This window comes from Lolium rigidum, chromosome 1 (assembly GCF_022539505.1).
Source record: "Lolium rigidum isolate FL_2022 chromosome 1, APGP_CSIRO_Lrig_0.1, whole genome shotgun sequence".
Lineage (NCBI taxonomy): Eukaryota > Viridiplantae > Streptophyta > Magnoliopsida > Poales > Poaceae > Lolium > Lolium rigidum.
In genome coordinates this window covers 51,818,144-51,828,698 of record NC_061508.1, presented here as the reverse complement: position 1 = coordinate 51,828,698, position 10,555 = coordinate 51,818,144, and the positions used below count along the sequence as shown (strand labels likewise).

Here is a 10,555-nt window from a genome sequence, read left to right as displayed (position 1 = left end):
CTGCTACGGTTAAAGTCAACCGTGCTTTGCCGTTCGCGAACTCCGGGCTGGCCGGCCATCGGAAAGGACCTCTCTCTCTCCTCTCTCCCCTACCGGAGTCGCAGGAATCCAAAAACCCGCGGCGAGAGCGAGCGAGCAGTAATATACCAAACCCAGACCAAGCCAACACCCAACGCCACCGCATATATACCGTCCGTGCTCGTGCTCCCACTTCCAACTTACGCGCGCGCGCTGCCTTCCTCTCCACGACGTACGGCGACCACCTCCTCCTGCCCCCGTCCTTCTCGCTCACAAGAATTAGTCTAGCCAGCTAGCTCGCCGCCGGAGATGGCACAGTCGTCGCCGCTGCTGTCGGCGGAGGAGAAACCGGAGCTGGGCCATGGCGATGTGTTCGTGATCGCCCTCCCGGACCATCACGACCAGGCAGACGACGGGCCGTCGCCGTCCAGGTGGACCGCTGCGTGGAGGGCGGTGATGGTGCTCGCGGCGCTCGCGCTGGCTGGGCACTGCTACCGCTTCCACTACTACTCCCCCGAGGTGGCCGCCCGGCTCTGGGGGGGAGGCTGGAGATGGAGCGCCGAGGGCGCTTCGTCGTCGTCCTTCCTGCTGCCGCTCTACCCCAAGAAGGCCGGCGCGGGCGCCGGCGTCAAGGCTTCCACGGCGGCGATCCCGGAGAGGTTCGTGCTGTAGGAATTCGATTCACGTTTCACGAAACACCGCCGTTTCGCTACTTATGGCTGCTTGGATTCTGCAAAGAAAACAAAATTGGTTTCTTGGCTTTCGGCTGCTTTGGTTGGTTCCGTGGGTAAAGGGCGATGGATGCCTTCGATGATCGGGAGGGCATTGGTTCCTTCTTGGAGCTACTCTGTTTTCCCAATTCGCATTTCAACAATTTTTCTCAGTTTAACCACAAACCTCTAGAATTTTCACTCTCGATTTGGCTATTTTCCAGTGGCAGCTTGATCTTTCCACACATGCTGCATGTTTGGATAAATCATTGTAGCAGGAACATCTCATTTTCTGAAACAGAGTACTGTATGACATTTCTGCAACTATTTCACACGAGGAATCTGCTGAATCCTTGCAGCGATTTGGAAAACTACTAAACTAGCCACTTGCGTAGTAATAGGGATTTCTTTGGAGTGTTGCGCTTTTGTGCTGTCGGGTTGGGTATACCTTTGACCGTCGACGTATTCAAACGGAACCATTTGAGGTTCGGAACTGTAGAAACGGTCTGTATTTAGACAGGCATGTCGCTGGCAGTTACAACACGAATAACACGACTTTTTATACTCCACTTCCCAAAGTCAGCTCGGCAGTTGGTCTTCGGATTACAGTTTCTGGTTGATCTTTCGGCAAAGTCATGTTATTTGCGGTTGCTACCTACCAGAATTCAGAATGCAGTGAATTCTGCTACATAGTACTTTTTTGAGAGAGAATTCTGCTACATACTAACATCACATTGTTTGTTCTTCCACCATTGATATGCAGGCGGTACTACACTTCGATAAACATCGGCAATCCTGCGAGACCCTACTTTCTCGACGTTGACACCGGGACTGACCTCACATGGATCCAGTGCGACGCGCCCTGCACCAACTGCACAAAGGTGCGCACCATTTCAAATCACACCTTGACAGAATTCAGCTACGTCGCAGCGCAATTACTGTGGGCATCGAAGTTCCAGTATTTCATCATGAGCCTGATTATGCAATCAACATCTTATCTTGTTACAGGGGCCTCATCCTTTGTATAAGCCTTCGGAAGGGAACATGGTTCACCCCAAGGACTCACTGTGCCAGGAACTGCAAGGCAACCAGAATTACTGCGACACTTGCAAACAGTGTGAATACGAGATCGCATATGCGGATCGAAGCTCCTCTGCCGGTGTGCTTGCAAGAGATAGTATGCAACTGATCACTGCAGATGCTGAAAGGGAAATTGTGCCCTTTGTGTTCGGGTATGGCTCGACTTTCCGATAACTGACCCTCTCGCATGTTCAGACATGGATGGCGTTGTCTGTATAGTAACAAACTGCCGTTTTGGTACCTTGTCTGTTAGGTGTGCATATGATCAGCAAGGAAAGCTTTTGGACTCAACAACAGGTACTGATGGAGTCCTTGGCCTTAGCAATGGGGCAATAAGCCTTCCTACCCAGCTGGCCAACCAAGGGATTATTTCCAATGTTTTTGGCCATTGTATCCCCGCGGATCCCACAAGTAGTGGCTATATGTTCCTTGGTGACGAGTACATTCCCAGATGGGGAATGACATGGGTTCCCATCCGGAATGGTCCAGAGTAAGCCCCCTCCTTTTGTTTGAAGAATAGTAGTTTCATATCTGGCAATCGTTTCTCCTTCGGATACCAATAGGCTGCATCATCTTCAGCAGATACGACATGCTCTCTTTGATCTCAGAATCTCAACAAATTACAGTCGCTCTCAATACTCAAACTGCAAATGGAAAAAAAATTCCCAAACTTCTCTGCAATGTTGCTTTACTCTTTCTAACATTCGCATTGTTGGCACAAATCAAGTAAACCTTTTTTTTACAATAGCCATAGCAGTATATATAGCATCACTCCGTGACACAGATTTCCCTTTACCATGCAAACATTGTACTTTTCTGATCCATTATAAGAACTTTCACTTCCTTTTTCTTGCGAGGGACTTTCACTTCCTTCAAGTTGGAATACATATATGACTGCAATTTTGCCTTTTGTTACCGTCAGGAACGTGTACAGCACAGAAGTCCAGAAAGTAAACTATGGGGGTCAGGAGCTTAATGTGCGACGGCAGGCAGGGAAACTGACTCAAGTGATCTTTGATAGCGGGAGCTCGTACACGTATTTCCCACGTGAAATATACAGAAACCTGATTGCTTCGGTGAGTTTTTGTACTAACTCTCCATCATATTAATCGAGTTCAGTTCTATATTACTTATTGCTTGTTATTATCTTGTATCTCGACAGCTTGAAGACGTCTCACCAGGATTTGTACATGATGATTCAGATCAAACACTACCTTTCTGCATGAAACCTAATTTCCCAGTGAGGTAATGTGATGGCATCTGTTGAATACCTAATACATCAGTCGTTTCTCAATCGCTTGGAATGTAGAGTAACACCTCCACATTGCACATTCCTCAGGTCTGTAGATGATGTGAAGGAACTGTTCAAGCCCTTGGAACTGCAATTCCGGAAAAGATGGTTCGTGATCCCAAGAACATTCACAATTTCTCCTGAAAACTACTTGATCATCAGTGTAAGTTCACAAGCACAGCGAGTAACATCTTTAACACCATTTCCTCTTCCGGGTTCATCAATCATGTTTTTCCTGGGACTTTTACAGGAGAAAGGCAATGTCTGCCTAGGGGTGCTTGATGGAACAGAGATTGGCCACAGATCAACAATAATAATTGGAGGTATCAACTGGTCATCTGCTTGGCATATTTCCCTCATTTCACTTACTATCTCTGTCAAGCTTACCTTTCTCTTTGCTTGTTGCAGACGCCTCTCTCCGTGGGAAGTTGGTTGTGTATGACAATGACGAGAATCAGATGGGATGGGTTCAGTCGGACTGCACCAGGCCACAGAAAGAAAGCAGAGTTCCTTCCTTCCTTTCAAGAGCATTGCACAGTCAACTTCTTTAAATGTCACAGACAGATCACAAGACAGATCACAAGCGAATTCGTCTGACCATGCACAGATGTGCTCGTCTTCTCGACTCGCAGTTCTGCATCTGAAGCTGCCATAATCATATAATGGATATAGTTAAACAGGGGATAGGAAAACAAAAAGGAAAAGAGAGGAGAATATATATAGCCTGTAGCTTAGTACCTGTAATTTTTCTCTGCTGTATATATACCAGAGAAGCAGAGTTATGTACACCTGTATGTTGTAGAGTATCTCATCCACTTGTAAGACTAAGGGGTGAAGCATATCAATGAAAATCGAGTAGATATGTGATTGATGATCTATTGTTTTTGATATTTTATTACAAAAATACAGGAGTTTGGTTGATGGAAATCTAAATCCCTCCCAAAACTTAAAGTGTTTGCCTGGCTTCTTTTGATGGATCGGCTCAACACTAGAGACTTAATGCTACGTAAGCAATTGCACCTTGATTCTGGTCCTGCTTGTGTACTACGCACCAGAAATATTACTGAAACTCGCGACCACCTCTTCTTTGAGTGTGACTTTGCTAGACGCTGTTGGCTTCTGTTGCACATCCATTGGGATCTCTCGAGGCCTTTTTCTGAAATTTTGTACATACCAGGGCAACATTCGGAGGACCATGCTTTATGGAAATTTTTGCTTGCGCTGCTTGGAACATTTGGAAAGTACGAAAATAGCTGATTTTCAACAGTAAACCGGCCTCCTTTAATAGGTAGAAAATCGGGTTTCAGGATGATGTCCTTCTTCATAGGCATAAGGTCAAGGCTAGTTGTGTTCAACCTCTTGTTGAATGGCTCCTCACCATTTTTGTGTGATCTTTTTAAACTTTCTGAGACATTTTCTCCCCCCGTGATGTAATCTGCCTCCCTTAGGGCTACTTGTATGTGGTGTTGCGTTTAATATAAAAAGTATTACCGTAGGGGAAACAAAAGTTTGGTTGATGGAATATCGCAAGAAGACTAGACATAAAAGTTAACTCAACCAACACAAGTCTCATGTCGAAACAAACCACACCAACTCATGGAAAGCAACACCACAACTCTGAGCACAGTGCAATGTTGCACAGCAATGCATTGAAAGTAAGATCACAAGAAAAGCACTATGATGACTTATGAGCAAACTACAACACAGCTACCTTCCAATCAAGTAGGTCAAGAAAACATCCTTGTTACACGAAATATACATGAGCTTCCCATGTAACTACCAACTAGCTGATTAATCAGAGTTAACACACTATTTATAGGGTGCTTAAACACACTATAGAAATACATGGATCAACAGTTTTACCATAGTTGACCACTTCAGTGGCAGTAAACATGTGCTCCATTAGCAATACAGCCAGCAATCTTCTCATTGCTTATACACAAGTTCAGTATTATACACATGTCTTGGTCCCAAATTATTGTACAAAACTGGATGACAAAGGCAAGTGCCAAGGTTTCAGATGGAGGAACCTTGAAGTGTCATTGTCAATGTCAACTCCTCAGTCCAAGAGATTTGCATATTTTATGGAGAATCCCACCATCACCTGTGCTAACTGCAGCAGGCTCTTCCACAGGATCCTTGAAATTAGCCTTCTCACTCAGCTCTTCAAATGCGTTAACAACATTCTGTAGCCGGGCAACAAACTCGATTAGAAGTGAGGCAAATGTGGCCAGGGATAAAGCACTTGCACTTTCATATGTTTTTGACTCTTCGTCTTCAAGTGGCAAGTTTGGATGGAATGATCTTCGAGTAGGCCAAGCTAGTAGTGTCCTGTAACCGTCTATAGTTGATTGTGAATCATATCTGCTAAGAAATGAACTAGCAGCAAAGCTCTTATAATGATGCGCCGAAGTTTGATCAGCTATTGTAGGTTCCACCACATCATTCTTATTTTCTTTTGCCACGACACCGGTGCCATTCATGGCATCTTTGATTCCTTCAGCTCGCTTGCTAGTGTCCCATCTTTCGGTATTCACCAGGAGGTATGACTTCTCATCAATCTTTTTTTGCAACTGCTCAGCTGCCAAGTGGACTTCAAATAGTATATCTGAAGATCTCAACTTGTTCATTGTCTTAACATTGTCTCCAAGCTCGCGCAACACTTTAGCACCTTCTCTGCCCACTCTATGAAATTCTGAAATAAAAAGCCTTCTGTATTCTGGCGGTGCCTAGAAAAAGTCAAATATATATTTGTTTAGGAAATAAATGCAGGACTTCAACAGGTTGTCGAGAAAACAATAATAGCAAACCTGAATTTCTGAAAGAATGCAACCATGCAATGCCATAACTGCAAAGGAACAATGCCTTAATGCTCCACCAACTTTAGTGAAGCTCTTCCAAGGATAGCTCATCATTTTGTAAGGGCCATGGGGTGGTTCCCATATAGCAAAACCTAACTAGGAGCAAATAGAAAAGAACCGAGTCAAATTTGACAGAAGAGGCGAGATAATCTTAAACAAGAAGTGTTAGCTTTAGAGCAACAACGAACCAGAGTTTCCTCTTGTGCTGATGCCTCAACAGCTGCCCTGTACCCACTATATAGAGGATCATCAGAAGCTTGATATGTAAGTATTTTTGAAGGAATCCTTTCATACTCCATGCATTTCAGGTATCCATCGACACAGCCTACAGTGAACAGCCAAGTCGTCAGTAAAGACATAAAAATCAGATGTATCTCTACTCCATTACAACAATACCGCAACTAATATTTTTCTACCTTTTCAAGAAATATAAAGTTTATATTAATATGACATGATTCTAAGCATGACTGTTTAGGGATGGGAGAGTTATACCTTCTAAGGATTTGGCAACACCAGCAAAATTCTTTGCAATCAAATTGTGCAAATCCTCTCCAGCCCAGATTGGGTAAATACCAATGTTGATTCCGAGACTGACAGCAGCACCAATAGCAATCAATACAAATCTACTTACAGCCGTGTCAGTGAATTTCCCCGTGTTGTACCCAGAGACCATGACATAAACGAATGTCAGCAAGAATACACGAAATCCATATTCATAAGGCTTCATCTTTGGGTGTAATTTTATCAAGTTTGTGCAAAAACCTAGCAGCAAAAAACATAACAGGATTAGACTACAAATTAGATACACTTGTACAAAATGCGCCAGGAAGCAATCGCTGCATGCCCCAAATGCTTACCAACAGTAAAGGTGCTAATAATAAGAATCACTTCTTCCAATGCCCCCAAGTTTTTGGATAATTCGGCAACTGCTAGAGCAAGCCCTCCTGCAGTAAGTGTTCCTAATGCCCTGTTGAAACCTTTGCTCAATGTTGCACCTGAATAATAGTGCACCAAATTAACGAAAGGCAATAACACATTTTTTGGCAGGTGTAGACAGCGTAAAACTTAACACAGAATAAACAGAGCTCCATAATGAGATCCATGTAAGACAAAGACATGATAAATAACCGTGTCGAAATGGTGTTACGTGCAGTTGTGCACCAGCAAAATTACAGGAGAAAAAAACAGCCTTCACCAGTTGGTAAGAACTAACCAGTTGCCAACACTCATTGTAATAAGGTTGAGGATAAAGGAAAAAAAATATGCAGGACAAAAACTTAACTTTAGAGATGACATATCATTATGTTTGGTTTCTACTCTACACCACAATGATATTATGAAAGACCAGCAAGCAACATCACAGAATACAGTAGACTTCTTCAGTTGCTGGTTGTACAACTGGCCCAAGATCAATGTGTTAGAACTACAGGTGCCTTTGCTTAGTTTCCCCTCCAAACAACATTCGTTTCTTAACTCCTGTGGGTTGTCTACTATTTCATATGGTACTAGTAAATTCTACAACTGGCCCAAAATCAATGTGGTCCCAAGTGACATCTCTAAAAATAAGATTTTGTGGCACTTTCCACCACCCTTAGATAAATTAATGACGTTTTCCCAAAGAAAAAGCAACTGGCCCAGACGGTGGCCCAGAACGATGTAAATTACACACATAATTATTCAAGTAAACAGCTATCTTAATGTATCTATCGCCGGGTCATGTCCAAATTCTGTAGCAGCGTGCACGTTTCAGGCATCAACAACAATAATGCAAGGTCAGCCGGTAGACTTTTTTTTTAGAGGCAGAGACGACGTTGACATGGACTGATGATACTTCACGAATCTCAAGCATGCCCGTCAGATTCGCGTGTTGGTCAGTGCAACAGGTGCTTCCGATCCGAAAAATCAGATCGGAATTGCAAGGGAAATGACTATGCTCCACGCACTGATGCATCGGGGCATACAAAAGAGACTGATTTACTAGCATAAAGAAGTGGATCAAGTCGCGAAGAATGTTCAGAAGCTTACCCTGGGTGCTCTAAGCAAGCAAGCAAGCAAGAACGGTGCGGCAGATACACAAACAAATCGTGGCTCGCAGAAGAATGAGAGAGGAGCCAGCGGCCATACGTACCGATGCTGAACTCGAAGACGACGACGACGGTGAGGACGGCCCAGATGGAGTGGCTGACGATCTCGCGCGGCTCGCGGAGGAAGACGAGCAGCGAGATGAGGGCTAGCGCGACCCCGACCTTGGCGGCGAAGACGGGCCTCCGGCGGTCGGCGCGCGCGAACGCCCACATCTCCGCGACCCCGTCGCAGACCGCGCCCCAGGCCCCCGCCACCGCGGCGCCGGCGCGCCGGAGCGGCCCCTTGCGCTCCTGCTCCTTGCTGGCCCCCTCGCCGCCCGGCAGGCTCCAGGTCGACGAGAGCAGCGGCACGTCCCCGCGCCCGCCGCCCCGCTGGTCCTCCAGCGTCGACCACAGCGACCCCAGCTGCGCCGGCGGCACCCCCGCCATGGCGCGGATCGGCGGGAGGTTCTTTTAGAAGGGATTGCGGTGGTGGATGAGACGGAGCTCTGGGCAGTGGGCGGCAGTGTGGTTTTCTTGGAATTTTCTGGCCGTCGCAGTCCCAAGCTCTGCCGTCTCCGGCCCGGCGACTTGGACTCCACTGGTGGTGGCTGGCTTGGCTGCCGATCGCCACGGAAAGCTGCGGAGATGCGACGAAACTGGGCTGTCCCGGTCTGCTTGAGAGACCAGACAAGCCCCCGGTAGCTGCGTCTGCGTGCGTCAGACTCCACTCATCATCAACAAAAAAGCTGCGTGCTTTATTGGATCTGAAACATAAACCGGGTGCTGCGCTGCTAATAATCTCGCGATTAAATACAGTGGAGAAGGGCAGGCAGAGGAACCGGCCTCAGGAAATACCAAAAGCCCAAAATCCCAAGAGGCAGATCTCCACGATCGAAAGGACATCAAAAGAAAACTTCCCATAAACCAGAGCAGGAATGGACATTGTTTAGGAACCTCCCATGGAATGGATCGGCCAACAGGAATCCTAGCATGATTATTGGACCATGTGAACTGGGAGTACTATATCCTGACATGAAAAATTCTTTGTGAATCTTCAAACATATAGTATACTTATCTTATGAAAGCCCCTTGAAAATTCTGGCTTCTCCTCTTTTATCTAGAGGCACTTGGCACGCAGTCACGCACGAACGTCGCTTTATTCAGTCTATTTTTTGAACGGAATGTCGTGTCTTTTTTTTATTTCAGTGATGGGTGCGCCCGTTTCTAGTTTTCTCTTGTATTTGCTATATATATGTCATTCTTTTATGCTTACAACTATTATGAGTGAGCTCTGTAACCTCACAATAAAATAAAATTAACAGCTTATACTTTTTCTATATCTATCAAATCGGAAACAAAGTCTCACTTATCCCTAAATCCATTATGATATTATCGCATCATATGAGCTTTTGATCTTAGAAGACACGAGTTGGTGCACAAATATCCTACATTAAAGTCCTTGCGCGAGCGCTCTCTCTCTATCCATTATTTTTTTTCCAATTGTCAATCTGGATACTTATTCTTTTTTCCTTTTCTTTTAGCCTGCCGTGATTGTCAACTTCATCAACCAATTATAAGATTCAAGAAGTCATAGCCAATACATTATAGTATACATTTTTATGTGCAAAAAGGCTTTCTGTCCCTTATAATTGTTAAGAGAACGGCATACACAACCTTACAAAAATATAACAGCTCTTCTCGACCTTTCCCGCCCGTAGAGCAAAGGTCTCCTCCTTCTGTCAGGTTTAGAAGTTATAGCATGTGTGCAAAATGTTTCTTATATCCAAAAAATCTCTTAGTCCCATACATTTGTAAGAAAATAAAATCTACAACCATACAACTCACTGTTGGGGTTCGTTGCATAGAAAACAAAAATTTCCTACTGCAAGACGAATAAATCCAAGATATAATCTATGGAACACCCAAGATTTAATCTACAGGATCGGAGCAACGAGATTGATAAGATACTAACCCTTGAAGATTACCAAAGCCTACGAGATCAGATCTCGTTGTTGATGTAGACGATCGTCCCCGGTGCTGCAATCCGGCAGCACTTCCGTACTCGGTCGCGTGTACGGTGTCGATGAAGCCCTTCCTCTCCCCGTTCCAGCGGGCAACGGAGGTGTGGTAGATCCCCTCGGAATCCCAGCAGCACGACGGCGTGGTGGTGGTGGTGGAGGAGAATCTCTGCAGGGCTTCGCCTAAGCCGCAGCAAAGAGAAAGAGGAGGGAGGAGAGGTGGCGGCTAGGGTTATGGATGGGGTGCCTTGGCCGGCCACCCCCACCCCTCTTTATATAGGTGGGGGGTCGGCCCCTAGGGCCCACCCATCCCTTTGGCCGGCCATGGGGAGGGGCAAACTCATCCCCCAAGTCTTCCCCCTTATCTCCTAATTTAAACGCTTTATTTTAGGAGATAGATCTTATCTCTAATATTAAACCATTTAAACTAGAGATAGATCTTATCTCTAAGGGGGGCCGGCCTGGGCCCACATGTCATGGTGGGCAGGACCCACTATGCCATGTGGCGCCT

General features: G+C 45.5%; 2 protein-coding genes across 2 annotated transcripts; one reads left to right on the top strand and one right to left on the bottom strand.

The window, feature by feature from the left end:
* Positions 1 to 327: 327 nt before the first annotated feature.
* On the top strand, positions 328 to 3,665 carry LOC124707805 (aspartyl protease APCB1-like). Its single transcript, XM_047239503.1, has 9 exons — positions 328 to 677; positions 1,492 to 1,609; positions 1,737 to 1,960; positions 2,062 to 2,298; positions 2,731 to 2,884; positions 2,971 to 3,053; positions 3,148 to 3,262; positions 3,350 to 3,422; positions 3,508 to 3,665. The coding sequence occupies exons 1-9, from the start codon at positions 328 to 330 to the stop codon at positions 3,648 to 3,650; spliced, it is 1,497 nt and encodes a 498-aa protein (XP_047095459.1). The 3' UTR covers positions 3,651 to 3,665.
* A 1,101-nt stretch (positions 3,666 to 4,766) lies between these two features.
* Positions 4,767 to 8,488, bottom strand: LOC124685339 (aluminum-activated malate transporter 9-like). The gene is made up of 6 exons (XM_047219685.1): positions 8,089 to 8,488; positions 6,818 to 6,955; positions 6,453 to 6,722; positions 6,149 to 6,285; positions 5,910 to 6,056; positions 4,767 to 5,828 (listed from the first exon to the last, which is right to left on the bottom strand). Exons 1-6 carry the CDS (start codon positions 8,471 to 8,473, stop codon positions 5,151 to 5,153), a joined length of 1,755 nt encoding a protein of 584 aa, XP_047075641.1. The 5' UTR covers positions 8,474 to 8,488; the 3' UTR covers positions 4,767 to 5,150.
* Positions 8,489 to 10,555: the final 2,067 nt, after the last annotated feature.